This window comes from Ipomoea triloba, chromosome 5 (assembly GCF_003576645.1).
Source record: "Ipomoea triloba cultivar NCNSP0323 chromosome 5, ASM357664v1".
Taxonomy (NCBI): domain Eukaryota; kingdom Viridiplantae; phylum Streptophyta; class Magnoliopsida; order Solanales; family Convolvulaceae; genus Ipomoea; species Ipomoea triloba.
In genome coordinates this window covers 6,676,485-6,700,278 of record NC_044920.1, presented here as the reverse complement: position 1 = coordinate 6,700,278, position 23,794 = coordinate 6,676,485, and the positions used below count along the sequence as shown (strand labels likewise).

General features: G+C 31.7%; 1 protein-coding gene across 2 annotated transcripts; it reads right to left on the bottom strand.

The window, feature by feature from the left end:
• Positions 1-211: 211 nt before the first annotated feature.
• LOC116019856 (O-fucosyltransferase 35) lies at positions 212-7,350 on the bottom strand. Of its 2 annotated transcripts, none has more exons than XM_031260213.1 (9): positions 6,574-7,350; positions 5,531-5,704; positions 5,345-5,417; positions 5,190-5,260; positions 5,009-5,097; positions 3,190-3,322; positions 2,638-2,870; positions 1,196-1,672; positions 212-846 (listed from the first exon to the last, which is right to left on the bottom strand). In XM_031260213.1, exons 1-9 carry the CDS (start codon positions 7,072-7,074, stop codon positions 645-647), a joined length of 1,953 nt encoding a protein of 650 aa, XP_031116073.1. In that variant the 5' UTR covers positions 7,075-7,350; the 3' UTR covers positions 212-644. The 2 variants fall into 2 exon arrangements, with proteins under 2 accessions (XP_031116073.1, XP_031116072.1); XM_031260212.1 differs by having other exon boundaries at positions 6,559-7,349.
• Between the last annotated feature and the right edge of the window lie 16,444 nt (positions 7,351-23,794).

The following is a 23,794-nucleotide window of genomic DNA, read 5'->3' as shown; positions in this document are numbered from 1 at the left end:
TGATCCCAACTCTTTCTCTCTCTATATATATGTATGTATTTTACTTATTACGACATTATTCAAACATAAACTCTATAATTGAGTGAAAGTCATCTGCACAAAGTTACACACTACAGAAGCCTGCAAGACTGCAAATTGATCCATGGCAGAATCCAAGAAAAAGTAACAATGTAATTTTAAAAAAAAATCCTCTGGCAGGGAAGAAAATCAAGAAAAGGAAGTAGTAATACATAATTTATGTTGCCATATTGGCAGTAACAAAACTCTCCATATTATCACTTGCTGATGAATCAATCATGTAGTTGTTGCAGTCTGCACATACTTTAGTACAAAGACTAAACCTTGCTTATCAAGAATGGATTCTGGAAAACCTCTAAACAAACTGAGACTAGTAATTTGTTGTATCAGTAAAGTGTAAGAAAGACTAATTGAGGTGGCTTGTCAAACTAAAGCAGGGATCACAGAATTCGACGCTTTCAAGTTCTGGATATGCCAGTTGCTATCAGACACACTTTTGTGTAGATTGGATGAACTTCATAGTAAACCTGCATGCCGGATGCGCTATATGGAATCTTCCCGTTAGAGCTCTTGCACTTGGAGCGGAGAAGGAGATGAAGAGATCGTTATCTTCATGTTCCAACTAACTACTTTTTCTGGGCTTTCTCACATATACATCCAGGCAGAGGATTTGCATAAAAACTTTCTTCCAACTTGGGGAACTCACCCGGTTCCCTCATATAAGGAGCCCCAGCCCGATTCTCATGAAGTTTTTTCACTTTGGAGCTGAACTTTTTCCATGAGATCTTTCCTTCATCCAGTTCGTCAACTAGCTTCACAAAATTCATCCTACATTTGCAACATCACATTGACAAACTTAGAGATAGAGATAAAGATAGAGATATTTCTTCAGCATGAATGTGCTTGCAATAGTATTGTAGGGCGGAGGCCGGTAAAGGGCTTAAAGGGCCAAGTCTAACACCCAGCGTCTCAAAAATGTGTAGCAGTCTATAAGGAAATAAAGTTGTGCATTCACTAATAGCTACAACTTTTAATGCAAGTGGTAAGCGCTTGATCCTAACAAGTGGTATCAGAGCTAGGTCATAGGTTCAAGTATAAGCAATAACATTTTTGGCATAAGAGGTAAGCACGTATATTTATTATCAGGATAATAGCAAGGCATGGATTTGAAAATTACCTGTCTGGATTAATAGTTTTCTTGAAATTCTCAAATCGCCTATGACCCTGTACAGCCTTTGCCATGTTGCCGTCATAAGTATATAGGAAAACATCGCTGAGAAGTGCAACAACATAGTCCAAACCAGCCAGCATGTTTTGGTGATTCACGAAAGGACTTAATTCGTCTTCTCTCGAAAGAGTTGAATGAGTAAAGATATTCGGGTAGCTGTCCAAAAGATATTGCATGCTACCCTTGCCATATGCTTCGCCAGCAACCAAGTAAATCTTAGCGGTGGAAGGGAACCCGAGACCCTTAAGCAAAAGGGCAGTCTCCCGAGGGGTCAAGGGACAACCACCAAGCTGCCTTCTCTCTGCCCCATCAATCTCCTTTTCCTTCCAATGGCTGACTTCATACCTCATGGTACGAAGTTCTTCATCCTCTTCTGCTGTCAAGTTATGGCTACAGCCCGTAAAAGCAAGCATATCTTTCTCATACCTGAAAGAAGAAAACACAACTAATTGGATGGAGGGGTAGAGAGAAGAGACAGGCAAACACCATATTTTTAAAATATTTTGTTGGCATCATCAGTTCGTTCCATTTCAGAATTTATACTAAAGAATAGATTCATATAGAGAGCATGAACATGAGACAATAATGATTGAAAAAACAAATTTTACCAATTGCGTGTCCAAATTGCAACGCTTGACAACTTAAATTATTTAAACCAACTTTGCAAAACACAAGAATGAATGACTGGTGTTGCATAACAAAACTAGCAAAGTGTTTCAAATGCCGTTGTATATAATTATTAATGGCATACTAAGGATCCATGACATTCATGTCCTTATTTTTAGAAAGCTTTGTGATATTATGTCGTAGGTAGAGAACATTAAGGGTGCATTTGGTTCAAACATTGGAATTGAAATGGTAAAAGGAATCAAATACCTGGTAATGGTAATGAGTTTAAGTAGAATAAGTAACTTTGTTTGTTAGTAAATAGGAATTGGAATCAAAATAAATAAATAATTAATTAAAATAAATAAATATATAAAAATATATAATGCATATATACACACATACATATGTGTATATATATTAAAATTCCATATTTAATGGATGGACAATGACTTTTTTTTTTATTTTGTCATTTTTTCTCCCTTATTTTTGATTCCTTTGTTCAAAAGTAGAGGAGTAAAGGGGGTAATGGGTTTTGTAATTACTTAAGGGTCACAAGCATGTGGCCTACTCAAAAATGCAGTTTTAGCCTAGGGCACTCTAATGCTGCAAAAGTCATACAGTAGCCATGTACAGGTATAGTAAACATTTCATGGTTTGTCTTTCTATCTCAGATCCCCCATCATTAGTTAAAAATTTAAATGAACAACACAAGAAAATAGCAAACCATATAACACCAAATCTATTCTTAAAAAAAAAAAAAAACTGCAACTACAGAAACAGACCTTAAATGTAGGGCAAGATAGGGGCTTCCATTTTTTCGCAGTCTTGAAGCAAAAGTTTTCCCAAGTTCTTCAATAGAGGCAGAATATTTTAATGCCTGGTAATTTACACGGCATCTCAACTTTTGTATAGAATTGGAAATCTCATTGTTGGCGAGCCTGGAATCAGTGTGAGTGAAGTACATCACTTTATTCTGCTTCAGGAGTGGAAGGACCTCAGATTTGTAATAACTAGCCTGGAAAAATATTTTGAAAAAATTAAAATAAATAAACCAAAAGAATAAAGCATGTGAGTATCACAGAACGCATGAACAATTGAACATGGCAGCAAATATGAGCCACAGAAAGGTAAACTACAGAGAAAATAAGCATCATATTCATATTAGAGCACACAAGTATCACAAATCAAAGGCTTAAGTTAGCATTTTGACAGGCCAAATAGTAATACTTGCTTTCATTCATTGCACAGTGGGCACACTACTGACAACCATGGCATTTCCCTAAAGATGCAGATCAGTATATTCTTATAAAAGTTTCTGTTCAAAGGGACTTAACCTTGGACCAAGATATTGGTGTTTTGTTGAAAGGTTCAATTCCAGCAAGTTCAGGAGGTAATTCCTCGACTATGTGAATATCATCCTTCAAAGTCTCAATGAAGTGTTGCCAATCAAACAAATCTTTAAAGCCACTGCATACAGAAGAGGATCAAAGATATGATTGGAAAATAACTGTAAACATAAATATGAATAATAAAGAACTAGAGAAGATGGCAGGCATCCAAGAACCAATAAAAGCAACTGTTAAGTTAAAACCCTATACTCCTATAGTAATTGTAATGATGTCTTCTATTAGAAGCTTTGGTCATGGGTATCCAAAAATAGTGGGATTGTAGAAACTAGTCCAGTTTTAGGGTGTTTGGTTAATGGGGTTAGACACAAGGAATGAGAATGAAAGTCATACACATTGTTTGGACTTTGGTTGACAACTTTTTAAAACACAGGTATAGAATTTGATTACCCCTATAATAAAATATTTATTAAAAAAAAAAAAAAAACTCATTTACCTAATTTAAATCAGGTATCATTCCATTGATTCAACCTTATCCCTCCTCATTTCATCACCTCGCCTTTGTTTATATTGTGCTTTCAATGTCAATTGCCTCAGTTTTTTGTTTTTGTATTTTTAAAACCTTTATTCTAATTATTATAGGGTTATACAACAATATTAATAATCATTCCAATTCCAACCTACTACCAAACATGCAAAGTACTTTCACCAAAACCCATTTCAATTACCAAGTATTTCATTCCCATTCCCATTCTGATTCCCATGTTCGAACCAAACACACCCTTAGTATGTTGTTGATGGATAGTTTGATTTTTATAACTATATTGTGCATGTAGATCTAAACTCCTTGTGGCAATGCCTAGGTTCTCTCATTGTTTTCTCTCTTTGACCATTTATCTAATTTCCTCAAGTGCTAGGAACTTAAGAAACCTGACACCCTTACATGAAAAGCCACAGGAACCATTCTAATGTAGTCATGGTTTTCATGACTTGTCCATATTAGCCATAACAAAAGGATGCTTGCTCCTTAGTTATTGGCTTGTTGCAGTAAGGGATTTCTTATTCCAACGACTCTAAGCCACTTGGCCCACTTGCAAATAGTGACATTTGGTAATGGGTATACTACTAGATTTTATTTGTTACAAGTGAAAACCTGTTTATGTTTGTGCTGTTGAGAGTTGTGACAATGGTGTTAGTTAAATATCCATAAAAAGTGGAAGAATAAACTATGATTTTCTCTTGGCCAGATAAGAGTCTCAGGAGAATGTTTGCGCGTCTATTGGATCCTCGTGTGTGTATGTATGGGTATGGACACTTGCTTTTTCTGAGTTTTCTACATTGTCATCCAATATATCCAGATGCACCTTTTTAGTAAGCCATAAAATTTGCACCACACACAAGCAGAAATCTTCCCTAGTCCCAAGAAATGAAGAAACAGGGATAACTCTAGCCAAGATGGCAAGAGATCCACACGTGTAATCACAAGGTCATGAGTTCAAATCCTTACCCCCCCCCCCCCCAAAACCCTTGGTTTGAGCTGGTCAGCTATGGATAACTAAGGTTGGTTTACTTCCTTTTGGTCATTTGCAAGCTAGGGTCAGAAGGCAGGGTTTACCTACACCCGAAAGGGTTGTGGGTTTCCCTCGTCACCCATAAAAGAAATGAAGAAACACTAGTTTTCCCATGGATGGTTCATTTTCTTTTCTTGTTTTTTTTTATCTTTGAATCTCATCCTAAAACTGTGCGGAATGCAATTAAAAGAATTAGTTTATCCATCCATAGGAAAGGCAACTAATGCAGCGCGCACCTTTCATCAGCCCAGTAGGAAGTGTGATCAAGCGATGGAAGCACAAGTGTTGCCTTCATGATTTTAGCCACAGCAACCATATCACAAATCTGCATTCTAGTAGTATTTGTTTATCAGGTCAAACTAGGTAGTATTATTTAATAAAAATCACATGTATCATTGAAAAAAATATCAACCAGACCCCAAATCTCATCTGGTTTAATCCACCATTGGCATTTATCAGAATATAGCCATTCGTCTTTCCATCTAGCCCTGCCAAGAAAAAAAAAATTAAGGAAACAGATACCAAACTATTTTGCAGATCAAGAATGAATTCACAATAGCTTAGGAGCTCACTTTTGTGACTTTTTGGCCGATCAATGCACTGAGTGAAATTTTCACTATTAGGTTTGGACCAAATCTCCGAATACTGAAATGTTAAATAGTTTCTTTACTAAAACAAAAGAAAAAATGCCCAGAAAGTAGTAGTCTCTTTTATGTTCTTTAGAAGCCAATTCATTTGAAAATGCATCCAAGACTTACATCTGCCATATTGTTCTGAGTACCGACCACCCCCGAAGCAACCATCCTTAAGGTCTGCTCCACCTCACTTCCTCCATCTCTATCGTCATGATGTCTTTCTGTATACCCATAGTCATATTCATGCAAGCCTTGATGCCTTATAGTTTGATGAGTGACTAGAGAATCGGGTAAATCCTAGAGAAAGATGCAGAACAGTAAAACCAAACGCATTTAGCTTCGGTGCAAGATATGCACACAAAATTCAATTCCTAGAAGCATCATATATTATGTAAGCTACAAATTGCCATAAAGCATCAGTAAATATTTATATTCCATGATTAGTATACACTAGAAAATAGGTAACTTACAGCATGGGTGTCAACTCACATGGCTACCTTTTTACGATTTTACGGGCTGAGTAGTATGCACTAGAAAATAGGTAACTTACAGAATAGATTTCAAATTACATGGCTATGTAAAACTCACTCTTTCCATGTCACTTTCTAGTTTCTACTTCAGAGGTTTCTTTTGCCTTAAGTGGTACAATTTCATTTCTGTACCAAGCAAACCTAAAGAACTTAGCTAATTTGTGGTTGCACTCTAGAGTTGCAAAATTTTTACCAAGTCATATTCACCTCCCCCGCCCCACCCCCTTCCCCAATCCCGGAGCATCATAGCTATTCTTTCACATTGGAGCCAATCAAATAGAAAACTAAAACTTGCCCGCACAGGCTCACTTTCAATCAGCAGTATTTGGGAGAAGAGACCAAGGTTCAGAACTCAGCATCTCAATAGGTATTTAGCCATATTTGTGAGGCACTGAGTTAAAGTGATTTACATCCTAAGACCTACTCTATCGGACAGGACCTTTTGGGAGAAGAAGGAAACTAAAACTTATAAAAGTAACCCTTGCTATATTCTAATGTTTTCATTACTCAAACAAGCAAAACACAATAATATCACTCCTTAGAAAACAGAATAAATAAACATCTCAATCACCAAACTAAGTAATTCAGTTGAAAGGTTATGTTCGCAATAGTTGAACCAACCTGATTCAATCCAACCTTTTCAATAGCAGATCCAAACCACCCATAAGCGCAGAACTTGAGAACACCCAAAAACAAGCAGAGCCCACAGAAGAGCAAGAACATGAAGTGGCCCCATTTCTTCTTGCCCTTGAGCTCCAATCCACCCAAGCCCAAGTCCACAGCCAAAGATCCAGTCTTTCTCCTTAAATACACTCTCTGGATCACACTGTTCAAGTGGGTCTGAGCTTGCCTCTTCTCCACCATCTGCTCGAACCCATCGCCGGAAACGGGGCTGGCATTCCCCTCAGATCTAGGCGAGTTGAGTTGGAGGTCAATCTCGTGGTGGGTGTTGAGCGAGGCAGAAGTATTGGCAGTGCTGTGAGAGGTCTGATTGGCGCCGGCGCCACTGTTGTTGGAACGCTTGAAGGAGTGGGCCCGCCGGGTCATCGAGCCCGCCGAGAATCTCGGGCTGTTGACCCGCGGCGAAACGCCATCCGTCGCCGTCGTGTGGTGGTGGTTGTTATGGTGGTGGCCCATGTCCCAGTATATGCATATGTATGTATATATATATATATATATATATCCTGTATGTATTGATCAGCTGTGCCGTGAGCAAGAGGGTGGTGGAGTTATTGCACTCAAATGTCGTGCTGAGAAAAAATGATTGACATTAATGTCCAGAAGATGGGCTGCCGATGGCAAAGCGAAAAGATAAGAGAGAGAGAGAGAGAGAGAGAGACTATATGTGTGTATGATGGTCTGAAAACAAAGAAAAATGGGGACGGGACTGTGTCATTAAAACAAAATTTTCTCTTTTTCCCTTCTTTTTCTTTAACGCGAACAGGCCGCCATTTTCAACGACTTTTCAAGAACTTTTTGTGCAGTCGTAAGAAATTCTTTTTTTTCTTTTTTTATTACTTCAATTATTCAGAAAACATTAATGAATACAGTAATTTCGGATTGAGTTTTTTCCCAAAATAGTCCATCGACTATTGCTCATTCTCAGTTTTGCATTTCGACTTTCAATTGCACCTAATGTGGTCCCTCAACTTTCAAAAACTCACCCAATTTGATCCTCCGTTACATATTCCGTCAAATCAGTGTTAAAATGGATGGCATTTTCGTCAATTTACCTATTGTTAGCCTAATAAACATTGAGAAATAGTTGAATGGACCATTTTGAGAATAGTCAAGGGACCATTTTGGGAAAAATTATTTTATTTATTTCATTTTTGTTTATTTTCATTTTTTAGACTCTATAAAATTAGAATTTCTATACATTTTTTTTTACAAATATAAATAGTTAAAATCGTGCAATCCATCCTAAAAATTTTTAACTTTTTTACAAACTATCCCTATGCAGATTTACAATAAGTTTCGTAAATTTTATAAATACTCATTTTTTAAGTACCGATTAAAATAATTCTTAGTCACATCCGTAGTACTAAATATATTACTTTGGATTTTTTTATAAATAAGATATAATATTATTAAACTCAAATAATTAAAAATAATGTGCCCATAGCACAAAAGATTTTATGATTGACTTAAAAATTAACTATAAATTTTATTGTTGAATACAAATTGACAATTATTAAACATTATTTATAATAATTATTGTGTCTCGTGTAATATACTAAGATTATTAGGTAGGATTTTTATAATTAAGGTATAATTTAATTAAATCAAAGTTATTAAAAATAATGTGTCTACATTACAAAATAAATTATATTTGCCTTAATAATTAATAAAAAAAATAAGAAGAAGAAAACATATAAAAGATGTCATACAATATCTTAAATAATGTAAATTAATATAAAATTTAATAATTACTTCGAAATCAAATACAGAAAATATTGCAGGAAACATTGACGAGATTTTACTTTTCGGCTCACCTGAGAAGTTTACTAGAAAAATTTACCTTTCGGTCCAATATTTTCCCTACATTTTACACTCTTTGGGTGTCTACGCTTGAAAAAAAATATATTATTTTCAATGGTAAAAGTAATATTTAATGTGATACATAGTGATTGATTGTCTATGAACATTAAAAAAAAAATGTATATGAGTATTTATGAAATTTACGGAACTTATTGTAAAACTTCATAGGAATAGTTTGTATATTTAGAGAGGAAAAGTCTGTAAAGAAAGTTAAAAATTTTGAGGTTGGATTGCGCGATTTTAACTATTTATATTTGTAAGAAAAAAATGTATCGAAATTCTAATTTTATAGAGTCTAAACAATCAAAATAAACAAAAATGAAATAAATAAAATAGTTTTTTCCAAAATGGTCCCTTGACTATTCTCAAAATGGTCCCTCAACTATTTCTCAATGTTTATTAGGCTAACAATAGGTAAATGGACGAAAATACCCTCCATTTTAACACTGATTTGACGGAATATGTAACGGAGGACCAAATTGGGTGAGTTTTTGAAAGTCGAGGGACCACATTAGGTGCAATTGAAAGTCGAAATGCAAAATTGAGAATGAGCAATAGTCGAGGGACCATTTTGGGAAAAAACTCTTTCGGATTGAAAGATTGATTCTCCTCTTATAGAAGGAAATTTGGAATTTTCACTTTTTAACATTACCTATTTTGGAGTGACACTAAAAATTACCTTTTAAATTAAAATCTCTTATCATACCGTTTCAAGTTCTCAACTCTCACTGATGAGATGGATCAAATTTTTCATAAGTATTTTACCTCCTTTTGTAAATATTGTAATTTTGACAATAAGTAACTCTTTATAAATAAATATTATAAATAAATAAACAAATAAATAAATATATTTATTTATTGGGTCACACTTGTGTGAGACTGTCTCACGGATCTTATTCGTGAGACGGCTCGGGTCAGGTCAAAGCACCATGCAAATGTCATACTTATATGTGCAAATCTCACACTTATATGCTCAAATATAACACTAATCAAAAATACAATTTTTGTTACCTATAAGAGAAAAAGTAATACATTTTTCATAATAAGTAATGTTAACAAGTGCCTCTCACTTATAAGGGCAAATATAATACTTTTGAAGAAAAATGTAATACTTTTAAATCGAAATGTAAAAGTATTGTATTTTCCCTTAAAAGTATTACATTTACCCTAATAAGTAACAAAAATTTTATTCCTGATTAGTATTACATTTGAGCATATAAGTATGACATTTGTGCATATAAGTATTACATTTGCATCTTGACCCGACCCGACCAGACCCGTCTCATGGTGAGACGGTCTCACACAAGTTTTTGCCTTATTTATTTGTTTATTTATTTATTTATATTTGTTTCTTCGGTGTGTGTACTTATTAATTTACATGTATGAATGTATATCGATGCATAATATTAAAAAATAAATATATAAATATACACACATGTATATTTGATTATATAAATATAAATAAATAAATATATATATATATATATATATATATATTTATTTATTTATTTATTTTATATACGTTGTTGTTCGTTAATTATTATTATTATTATTATTATTGTTGTTGTTGTTGTTGTTGTTGTTGTTGTTGTTGTTGTGTTGTATAAGGATTATTAGTTAACAAGGGCAAAGTTGGAGTAGTTCAAGGTAATCTATACCTAAAAAAAAGGGAGTAATCACATTAATTTGAAACATTACCGCCACATCAGCTTTGAGGTAATATAACATTACTAGGTAATATCATAATTTGAACCAAACAAGGTAATATAACATTACTAGACTTAGATTACCTAGGTAATCTAATATGACCTGAACCAAATGCCCCCCTAAGGTTATCCTCACCCCAGCAAGTGAACCCCTTTCAAGATTGTAAATTTTACTGTGGACCGTGGTCCACCAAGCATTATGGTTCAAGTGACAAAACGACGTCGTTTTGATTAATGAAAACAGAAGGATGAAACGGCCTCCGTCCCGCGCAACTATAGTTCCCTTTCAACACAACTGCATTATCAGTTTAACACAACTACAGTTCCAGACAGATGAAACGGCCTCCATTCCGCGCAATTGCAGTTAGCAGTTCCCTTTCAACACAACTACAGTATCATTCCAACACAACTGTAGTATCATTTGAGATGAAATGTAGGTGTAGTATCAGTTACAGAGATTTACGGTAGCAATTTCTCCCACTTATTAAAACGACGTCATTTTGTGACCTTGGTCCACAATGCATTTTGGACTGCGGTTCACGGTATAACGACTGTTTCAAGATGATGTGGAAAGCAATGTGGATTTTTTTTTTGTTAGTTTATGTGGCTTGCAAGCTTGCTATAATAACAAGTTTGCAATCGACATTTATTTCTTTTTTTATTTTATATTTGTTATTTTATTATTATATCTAAAAGCATAATAAGTCTCAATCAAGGTTATATCCTTGATTTATGTCCCTTTTTTATATGCTAATAAATGTGTACAATTTACTTTAAATGTTGTACACTTTAATGTTATTAGACAAAATTGTCCCTACTACATTCTTGTTATACAAAACTACCCTTACACCGTTATAACACCGTTAGTTTTAACTCCATCATTATTACCTACACCTATATCTATCATATCTTTTTCCTATTCTTTAAATGTCATTTTATTAAAATTATTATATAATTAATTTAATGGTTGATTATATTTTAATTAAATTTTTATGAATGGTAAATCATATATGTGTGTATAAAATACATATATTATTTGTGTATATATAATTTGTATTATATATTTTAATTATTTGTATTTATTAATATTTTAATATTGGGCATAAGTTTTCGCGCATCGCGCGTACAAAATACTAGTTTATAATATAAATGGCAAGTATGATTACTTTTAAAAGTAAAAGAGTATTGTAGGGATGTAGAGAAAATAGTAGATAATTTATAAATTTGATGATGTGAAAGTGAGATCCACTTTTGAAAATGAGAGAGTATTGTAGGGATAAGGATAACCTAATATTACATTTAAATTTAAAATTTTATATTTTTATCAAAAGTATCATATTTTACCCATAAGTATCACATTCTTCTCATAAATAACAATCTATTAATTTATAAACTTTATTAACATAAGTAATTGTTGAACTAGTAAATATTATTTTTATTTTAAAACATTATATTTTTCCTCAAATGTACATTTTCTATTATACATAATAAAAATTTTAAAAATTTTATTCTTGATTAGTATTACACTATCTAACATAGTATTACATTCCATCTTGACTCAATCAATTTCACGAATAAAAATCCGTGAGACGGTCTCATAGAAGACTCTTCTTTAAAAAAAAATCATTTGCAATCGCTATTTTATACCAATACGAGTAGGGAGAGAAAAACATCTAGCCAAATTGAACACCTACAACTTTGGTTAGGAGTAAGTTACACGATTTACTAACCTTCTAACATATAAAAAAAAAAAAACAAGACATTATATTTTTAAATAAATAACTACAATCTAAAATTATAAGTCCCACATATATGCGATAACTCCAGGTAGGATGAGAATTTGTTTTTGTATTAGTAATTTAGTTTGATTACAATAATTAGTTAGTCTATATAAATAGAATTAGTGGAGCACATTAATTATAAAGTGATCCATTAATTACTATTGTTGAATCTTCTCTCTATCTTTCCCTCTTGTTTCGCATTGCTTTTCTGCCTATTTTAATCTCTCACAAAGTTAGCACCCATTTGAAGTGGTGCTTTCTTGATACAAATACATTTTTTTTAGTACTACTTACTCTATTATTTTCTGTCTCATTTTGCATGGGTTAACTATTCATTGATCAAACTAACTCCTTTTTTTTTCATTACTTATTTTCTTTAGTAATTTTAATTATTTTTAAATTTAAATTTTTTGTCTAATAGTACTTTTAATGTAATTTCTAAATATATAAATTTTATATGCTAATATCAAACTTAAAATTATGAAAAATGAGTGAGAAATAACTTCAGTCAAGTCTCGTTAATTGAATCAGACAAACAAAAAGGGACGAAAGGAGTACAATGTAGTATTTATTCATATATACATTCTCAACCTATTAAAGTACAAAGAATCAATTCCCACAGGAATACAAATACCTATTAGTTTGTAAAATAATTGTAAGGGCGTAGCATTACTGTAGGCCGTGTATGGCTGTAATCAATCGTTACACGGTGGGCCGTGGTCCACAATGCATTGTGAACCATGGTTACAAAACGATGTCGTTTCAGTAAGTGGGAGAAACGGCGGCCATTAGTCGTAACGGAGCTCCGTAACTGATATATACTACATTTCATCTCAAAAGATACTACCTCACATTTATTTTTATATTATCAAATGAAACTGCAGTTATATCGAAAAGGAACTGCATCGCAGTTGTGTTGAACTGATACTGAATAACAGTTTCACATTTTTTGGTACTGCAGTTATATCGAAAGGAACTGCAGTTGTGTTGAATTGATACTGAATAACAGTTTCACATTGTTTGGTCTATATTGTTCAATAAACTGTAGTTATATCGAAATGATATTGTAGTTGTATTGAAAAGAAACTGAATAACAATTTCACATATTTGAGTGTATAATGTCGAATAAAACTGCTGTTATATCGAAAAGGATCTGCAGTTGTGTTGAAAAGGAATTGTATTTGTGTTGAAAGGAAACTGCAGTTGCGCAAAACGGAGACCGTTTCAGCCGTTTGTTTTCATTAATCAAAGTGACGTCGTTTTGATGCGCGGTCCACAGTAAAATTTGCGGGTTGTAATATATAAATGAAAAGTTTCTTCTTCTTCTTCTCTCTTTTTTTTTTTTTTTTTTAAAAAAAATTTTGCAATTGTTGTTAAGTACTTTGTGATTTGATGACATTATTGTTACAATTTTAAACGAAAAGTCACAGGTTCGAGTCTTAAACCTCGCAAATCCTCATTCGTGAGACGGATCAAGTTTTTTTTTTAAGTATTGCATTTTTCCTCATAAATATTATAATTTTCTTTATAAGTAACTCTTCAACTTCTAATATTATAATTTAATTTTTAAATATTAAATTATTCTTAAAAAATATAACATTTTTTCTCATAAGTATTACACTTTCTTTCATAGGTAGCAATTAATCAATTTATCTCTTATTAGTATTATATTTTTTCTTATAAGTAACTTGTTCAACCCCTAAATATTACATTCTGATTTAAGGGTCCGTTTCGAAACCCGAAAAATGACTCTCAGAAGTCATTTTTTGGGTTTTCCAGTGTTTGGATACTCAAGGAAAATGAAGTCAAAAGAAAGTGTGCATTATGGTCAACGGAAAAATACCCAACTTCGCAAAGAAAATGTCTTCCTAGTTTTTTAGTTGGAAGGCTTTTTCCGAATCTTTATTTTCAATCTCTCTTCCTTCTCTTATTTTTTTAAGTCAGTTTCTAAATTATTATTATACCACCACCACAAACCACCACAATCACCACCTCCACCAACACCACCACCGCCAAAATCGACACCACCACCATCACACCGCCACGGCTACCGACACCACCATCACTATTAGGACTAAAGAAATTATACTTCACATACACTTTTTGTTATGTTATTATTCTTGTAACATTTATATACTCTGTGCATCATACGTTTCGGACGAACATTGCTGAACATGTTCACATTTTGTTAGTTGGCACATGTTCAGCAATGTCTACCTGACTAACAGCAATATTTTCCCTAATTTTTTGTATTGATTTTGGTCCAAAGTTATCACTCATTCACACCTTAATAAGGTGCCACACCTATAAAAATAAAAAATAAAAGATAATAAAAATAAAAAATAAAAAGGTAGGGAGTATTTGATTTTCTAGCTAAATTTTAGATTCAATTAATCATTATTTTACAAAATATACTACATTGATTTTTCATCATTGCATTATCCGAACAAGTATGGAGTATAAGTGTATAACTGAATAATCAAATATCTTAAACATAATTTACAAATCAGTATTATATGGTAGTTTAAATCTTGGTGTGTTGGTTTTACGGTTGTGTGACAACCGTTTCGGTTGGCCAACACCACCGTAGAACTTTAAAGAACATTTGGTTTAGCGTATATAACATTATCGAGATAATATAAGTTTTAAAATATTATTTTCTATATTTGGTCACTTTATATAATTTTCTGAAAGAATGTATTATACAAACTGCATCAAATTAATTTCGAGGGGAATTTGATTCTCTTATAATGCTTGGGTAGATTGTAATAGTCTTTTAAGATTTTCGAACATATTTACTTATCTAGATATCTTGTCCTTTAACTTAAACTAATTTAAGATCAAACATTTTTTTATGTGATTTCTAATCTATTGAATAATACATTTCAAAATGTCCAAGTGAGAAAAGTAGCTAAGTTTGGTTTAAACAATGCATTTACATGAGTGGGTTACTAAATATATGTACTATATTTCCTTAAAAAAAAAAAAAAATATATATATATATATATATATATATATATATATATATATATATATATATCATGTATGTATGTATATACACACGGAGTTAACTTAGCAGAAGAACGACAACAAGAAAAGCCTTTCAATTTCATACGATATAGTACATATATATATATATATATATATATATATATATATAGATAGAGACAGAGGGGGAAGGGTTCAGGTACAGTGAAGATTGTGCGGTTACGCACCTTAAGCATTACAATGACGCACATTAAGTACACAAATCACCTTAAGCATTACAATAACGCAACTTAAGTACACAAACCACCTTAAGTATTACAATGCCGCACCTTAAGCACACACAAAAAGCACATTAAAAATACAAACCACGCGCACCTAAAGTTTTAAGCTGACGTACCTTAAGAACACAAACCACGCACCTAAGGTTTTAAAATGGTGCACCTTAAGTTTCAATAACTTACACATCTTAAACATACAAATTACGCACCTTAAGAAGGAAAACAACGCACCTTAAGAAGGAAAACCACGCATCTTAAATTTTAAGTTCACTCACCTTAAGTTTCACTACTAATGCAACTTAAGCACACAAAACACGCACCTTAAGAAGGAAAACCATGCACCTAAAGCAATCGCACCAGAAAAGGCCATAACCGCACAAGAACTCATATATATATATATATATATATATATATATATAAAATGAGATTGATCAGGTGTGAACCACATGCTCAGGAGAGGAATGAGGACCTATTGTAGCCGTCCATCTGTCCAAATCTAATTGATCATAAACACAGTTTTAAAAAAAAATGCGATGACATTTTCATAAATAATTGAATTTTGAAGTGCAAGTAAAAGTTTCATAGAGTGCACTTAAGTGCGAGTAAAATATATTAAAAGTGCAACAAATAATGTACACCGAGCAACAATATTAAGTGCAGCTAACATTATCACTAGTTTCACCAAACGTTATCATTAAGTGCACCAATGTGAAAGACATTATCATTAGGTGCACCAATGTGAAATGGTAAATTACTTGCACTATTAAGTGAAAATAATTACACTTTTAAGTGATTTTACTTGCACATTTGCACCAGTTACTTAACACATGCATGTTACTTGCACAAAAGTTTGAATTATTTACAAAAGTGTCACCGCACTTTTTTAAAAAAAATTACATCTGATCTGTTAGATATGGACAAATGTACGACTGCGATTAGTTCTCATTCCTCTCTTGAGCATCCGTTCGCACCTGAGCGCGTCCCTATATATGTGTGTGTGTGTGTGTGTGTGTTTTCAAGTGAGTACATGTCTTAAGAAGAAAACTAATTAAGAATCAATTTTAGCCTTAAATATATAAAAATCAAACGGATTATATCAAATTTAAAAAAGAATGTCATGACATTATTGTTATTGTAATTATCACTAATTTTACCTTGCAACTCTTAACAATATACAATGCACATTTTAACAATAGACAATTCATTTCTAGATAACTTTTAAAAATATCAAAAAAAAAAAAAAAACTAAAGTTTTAAACCTAAATCGTAAATATTGAACTCTAAGCAATAAAATTAAAATTTCACCTTTAAACTAAACATAAAATCAAAAAGTTAAGTCATAAACTCTAAAAGTCAAACTTTAAGTGTATTGCACTTTCGCATTATGCAAAGTGCAATTTTTAATAATATGCAATGCACTTTTTGATAATATAATGTGCATTTCTGGATAATGCTAAGAAGTGCACTATATAGTGTCACAAGTTGCACGGTAAAGTTAACGATAATTAAAAAAAATGTCATCATTTATTTTTCTAAATTGTGAGATTTTTTTTTTTCAGATGTAAGGTTGAGATTGGTTCTTAGTTTTCTCATGAGAGCTTGTTGTCATATGATCTATTTCCTATAAAAAGTGAGGACTGATCTCAACCGTCCATCAGGGTTCATCAATTGTTGAGGGTTTAAAAAAATATGGGGTCAATTTTATAATTATTAAAAAAAATTTTAAGAGCGGAGTTCATTTTATAATTATTATAAACTTAAAAATTTAGTAATAGTAATATCCTACCCTTTGATTTCTCAAGATGGAGGGTGTAGATGTGTCTACACCTTTTACAGGGGGAGATATTCTCATTCCAATAATAGTAGCTAATGTTAAAATCATAGTTATATTATAATATTTTTTAAGTAACAGTATATAAATTTATACTACTAGCCAAAGATCTTGTGCTCTAGTGGCACCCAGTGTCCCGATTAACATTCCCACATGGATGATAGGAGTGGGTTCGAGCCTCAGTGGGGGCAACATATACTACATTGTAACAGAGTCAGTAGTACTCAAAAAAAAGAATTTATAATACTAGTCTATACTATATAAAAAACATAATATCTTCCTCCAAAATTTTTCCGCCCATATTTTCGTAATATGGTAATTATTATGATTATTTATATTTATATTTTAGTCTTATCTTCGCCCGTGTTTAGAGCCGTCAAAACGGGTTTAGCCCGCCGGGCCGCCCCGCCCCGCCCCCTACTTAGGTATGGGGTGGGTTTCGAAAATTGAAGCCCGCCAAAGAGCGGGCTTTTTTTGCCCGCGGGCTTGGCGGGGCGGGCCTGGCGGGCTACCGCCTGTTTTTTTTTAATTATATATATATATATATATATATATATATATATATATATATATATATATATATATATATAGTTTATTGTTTGCAATGTTTTATTATTGTTATGTTACTAATATGATTATGTACTTATGTATAATCAATTATGTAATGTTTAATGTTTGATGAATTATGTTTTATGTGAGTTATGTATAAATTATTTTAATTATTTTTTTTATGTACAAATAACAAAATTTTTAAAAAGGAGTAATAAACTAACAATTTACAAAAAAAATGGCGAGGGGCCGCCATGCCCGCGGGCCTTAGGCGGGGCGGGGCGGGCCAACAAAATTCAAGCCCGCCAAGGGGCGGGCTTTTTTTGGCCCGCCCCGTTTAGGCCCGTGGCCCGCAGGGCTTAGGCCCGGCCCGGCCCACGGGCCCGTATTGACAGCTCTACCCGTGTTGCATGGAATATTTGATTATGAGATGAACGGAATGAATATTTATTACATTTAATACAAAATCAAATGACATGAGAGACGTGTTAGTTGATTATGTTAAATATTTTTTTAGTACATCTTATAGGAAAATTTCATTTATTGGATTGAAAAAGTTGAATTATTTTTTACCCAATATTTTATTAACTGATTTAAAATGTGATAAATGTTAAAACTCTTTTATGTTCATTTGTTATTATAAATTGATCAATTTGATCGCGGTTTAACCAAATAAAACAATACATAGTAAAAGATTTTGTGAACAAAAAAGTAAAATGTGTAGCATTACTTTTTGACAAAAGTAATCCTATGATTTTGAATTGAAAATATGGTGCATTCATTGTATACAAAAGCATGATCATATTGTATCACTTACAATAATATTATTCAATTAAATTATTTCTCATTTTTTCCATATTTATTTTAGTAATAATATAATTACATAAGTCATATTACATATCGATCTTTTAAAGATAATTGTAGACAAATAAGTTATATATTATTCAATTAATTGAGTAATACTTTTGCATTAATCTTAAAATCAAATAAATGTACACATTCAATATTAGAATTTTTTATAATTTCATCTTGATTTTTATTATCTAAATATATAATAAAAAAATTTATCCGTGCATCGCACGGGTAATTGGACAATTATTTGCTCTAATTCAAGCAAGAAAAATATTAGAAAACATAATCGATCCAACCAATTTCATCAATTGTGCTATTTAATATTCGATGTTATAATTTTTATAATTATATATCGGTCTAAATATTCTTAAAATATTATAACAAATCCATTCTGTGCAACGCACGGGCGAAAATACTAGTTTTAATAAAAAAGACAAAATTTATAATTGTAGAATTTATATTATATTAAAAACTATAGTTGATAATTTTGGTAATAATTATGGTATGATTAATAATTGTTAATGTAATAATTTTAAATATGGTAAATGATTAAAGATAATTATGGTAGCATTTAATATATACTAACAATGTTTAACGGTATAAAGACAATTTTGTCCGATAAAAACAATAATACAATATTTGTAATGCAATTGTACAATTAAATAAGCCAAACACCTTGTGATCATGTGGCATGTAGTGACTCTTGAGGCAGTATTGACTCTTTGTGCTTCAACCGGAGAAATACAGGCATACTATCCTAAATTTACTCTTATAATTTATTATTACTATTATTACTAGTATTTTCGCCCGTGCGTTGCACGGAATGGATTTGTTATGATATTTTAAGAATATTTGTATCGATATACAATTATATAAATTATAACAACGAATATTATATAGCGCAATTGATGAAATTGGTTGGATCGATTATGTTTTATGATGTTTTCCTTGCTTGAATTATAACAAATAATTGTCCAATTACCCGTGCGGATAATTTTTTTTTATTATATATTGAGATAATAAAAATAAAGATGAAATTATAAAAAATTCTAATATTGAACGTGTACATTTATTTGATTATAAGATTAGTGCAAAAGTATTACTCAATTAATTGAATAATATATGATTTGTTTGTCTACAATTATCTTAAGAAGATCTATAAGTAATATGACTTTTGTAATTGTATTATTACTAAAATAAATATGGGAAAAATGAAAAATAATTTAATTATAATTATTATAAAAATAAATTCAACGATCAATGTTTAGCTTAATTACCATAATAATTATTAGCTAATTATTATTAGTCAATTACACTTATATATGTGTAATTATACTTTTATACTTTAAGTATATTCATTTTCACCATATTGCATTTAGTTTTATCTTCCCCTCCATATTTGAATGAATTAATTTTGATTACTATAAAAATCTAACAACCCATGTCAAATTAATTTCTTTTAAGTTTAAATAACTTAAAGTTTTCAAAAGGAAAGTATAATTATTTTTTATTAAAGTTTTAAAATAATTTTTAGTCAATTAGTAATATCATTTTCCTTTTCCAATAAATGATTTTACTTTTATTAATAGTGTTGATACGTGAATATAGCAACGATATTACCAATTAATAGATATTAGTTAATTTCCATTTTACATTTTCTTACCAAATAAGCTTTATTAATTATTTGACCAATAAAATATTTAATTAATTGACTACAAATGCTTGGGCGGGAAAAATAAAATAGGAGGATTTTACTTTTATATATAGTATATATAGATAGTATAGATAATACGTGTAAGTTTAATTTTGTTTAATTATTGATGTAATATGTGTACCTTTAATCTCCTTTAATTATGTCGTAATATGTGTACCACTAATTTCCTTAATTGATTAGATAAAATCTATAGTATGGCAAGCTATATTTTGGCAAGTATAAAAATAGTTTAATAAAAGTATAATGTGTGAATTAATTTCTTAATTACTATAATTAAAGATTTTATTCAAAAGTAACTATTAACATAACTTTATGTGTAATAATCTTTGAATTTGAATAATCTGCATAATTGTATGGACGCAATAATTTGTGAATTAGCTTAATAATCTGTGAATTGGAACAATTATCATAATTTTTTAAATATCCTTTAATTATGATGGACTTAATAGGTGTATTATCAATTTCCTTAATTGATTATATAAACATATAAAATTTAAATAACGGAAAGTATTAATTCATTTATTTCTATAATTTTTAAGATTTTATATTATTCAAAAGTAATAAAAGGAAGTGAATGGGCAATTGATATTATTTGAAGTACAAAAAAAATAATCATAAGAAGGAATTCTCAATGTTTAATTATACCATAATAAATTTAGATGTTAAATACAATTGGTAATTACCACGGGTTATTTAGATGGATCAACATTATAAAAAAATGATGAAACCTTAAGATATATTAGGAAAAGTATCAATTAATTAAAATATGATATATAGCACTAAAAAAATTAAAATATGACAAAAAAAAATTATATTAGAAAATTGATTAGCTAGTATCAATCCTGCTAATTTTTCTTAATACTATATTTGTAATTACCGTTATAAACATATTTAATAGAAAAATTTAATTAGGAACTTATATTAAGCATTTTGGATTATTATTATATTATTATTAATATTTGGAAAATTATATTAGAAAAATTATATTCGGAAATTATATTAAGAATTCTGAATTATTTATTATTATTATTATTATTATTATTATTATTATTATTATTATTATGATCTTAACAGCAGCAGTATTATATCAATGCATAAAATTTATATTATTATTATTATTCATGCAATAGATCCACTTCATTATACCAAGAGGATTACTGTTTTTATCCTATCCCAAAACCATAATAATACGCAAGAGTATAAGATAAACTTTTCAGAAGAAACACAACTAAGGGATAGAAATAGCAAGTAATTTTAATACAACATATTTATAACAACAACCAAACCAAATTAAAAAAGAAAATGCATAGAAACTTCTCCATAAAAAAATAACTTTTAGAAATAGAAAAATATGTAATTTTACCACTGCATAATTGTAACAACAATTGAATTGAACCTTTGCACGCCATTTGCTCCTCATCCATTGCCCTTTCTGATCTAACTGCTGATACTGGTGGTAAAAGCACTCAACAATCTTCATCAGTTCTTTTTTTGAATAATCATCAATTCCAAAAAACCCCAATATGTAATTCAAGGCCTTGAACCACGTTTACCTTTTTCCCATCCACTCTCTCGTAGTCAACAAAATTTTTCTTCCGCTTCACTTGCGGGGAAGAATATGGTATGCTCTTTCTCCTCTTCCTCCGCTAACCCCTATCATTTACCCTAGATGACACCGGTGAATGTTTGCGATTTACCGGTGCGGATTTGCGATTTACCGGTGCGGGCGACTACGCATAAAAAATCATCTTTTTCAACCGATTCAAGTAGGTCAGTGCAATTCTTGGTGCATGCACCACCGTAGCTTTCTCAGAGGAGTTAGATGGGACTTCGTTATTGCTAGGAAATGGTATATCATCACCAAATTGAATTAAAAAAAATTTCAAAACAATTGTTAACACGAAATCATAAACTAAACAATGAATGGAAGAACAACAAAGCATAACCATGAATCTAAAGAAAGAAATCAAAAGATTTTCACTTACTCTTGAGTCTTGAGCTTGTCCATCAGAGTTGTGATCGGAAACCTACGAAACGAATGCCAACTTTGTCGAGTTCAGAAGTTGTGAAGGAGCAATCTCTCATGCTTGGAACTTATATGAAAGAAATTGGCGTCAATTTACACGAAATCATAAACTAAACAATGAAAGGAAGAACAACAAAGCATAACCATGAATCTAAAGAAAGAAATCAAAAGATTTTCACTTACTCTTGAGTCTTGAGCTTCTCCATCAGAGTTGTGATCGGAAACCTACAAAACGAATGCCAACTTTGCCGAGTTCAGAAGTTGTGAGGGAGCAATCTCTCATGCTCGGAACTTATATGAAAGACTAGTTTTATACGCGCATTGTGTAACACCCCAATTTTCACAACTTGGATTTATTACAAAATCCCTAATAATACATTGCGGAAGCTTACATCTTATCAGCAGAAAACTGGGTGTTACCGCCACGCCTAGGTATCTCTCCTATACCCAAACGTTAAGGCTAAACTTACAACATCAAACCATATCAACATTCAAAAGTGTGCATATGGAACTAATCCTCCCAGGGTGTCTATTCTAGGATAGAGTAGTCTTCAACCTCGACTCACATCCTATTCAGAGCTCATTGGCCACAGGGGCCCACGCTAGACTGCATCTAATAAAGGACACAATGAAGTGTAGTTAGCGCGACAGCTAAGTNTGTGAGGGAGCAATCTCTCATGCTCGGAACTTATATGAAAGACTAGTTTTATACGCGCATTGTGTAACACCCCAATTTTCACAACTTGGATTTATTACAAAATCCCTAATAATACATTGCGGAAGCTTACATCTTATCAGCAGAAAACTGGGTGTTACCGCCACGCCTAGGTATCTCTCCTATACCCAAACGTTAAGGCTAAACTTACAACATCAAACCATATCAACATTCAAAAGTGTGCATATGGAACTAATCCTCCCAGGGTGTCTATTCTAGGATAGAGTAGTCTTCAACCTCGACTCACATCCTATTCAGAGCTCATTGGCCACAGGGGCCCACGCTAGACTGCATCTAATAAAGGACACAATGAAGTGTAGTTAGCGCGACAGCTAAGTAAGGAAATCCATTGTCACTCAAAAGTAAACAAAGGTTTCGAAAACAACATAATATTCAGAAAAAGTAAGCTTTACCCAACGGTTGCATTCTACCTGCAATCATATTAACAACGAAGCAACACCATATAGTATATAAGTGACATCATCACATAACACTACCATTTCCAAGAATTCATCATTTAATTCAAAGGAGAGTTTCACAACACATGCTTTACTGATCAGGACTTACGACCTTTTATTCTGCGATCTAGTTACGGAGTAACTAGATTTTATAATTATTAAAAACACTCAATAATTTCATAACTCCTTTTTCCTCTCAGCGAATAGACTTCGCTCTGCAGTATGAATTAATCATACAAAAACATCTCACTAATTCTCTCAGCGAATAGACTTCGCTCTGTAGTATGACTCAATCATACAAAGACATCTCACTATTCTCTCAGCGAATAGACTTCGCTCTGCAGTATGAATTAATCATACAAAGACATCTCACTATTCTCTCAGCGAATAGACTTCGCGCTGCAGTATGAATTAATCA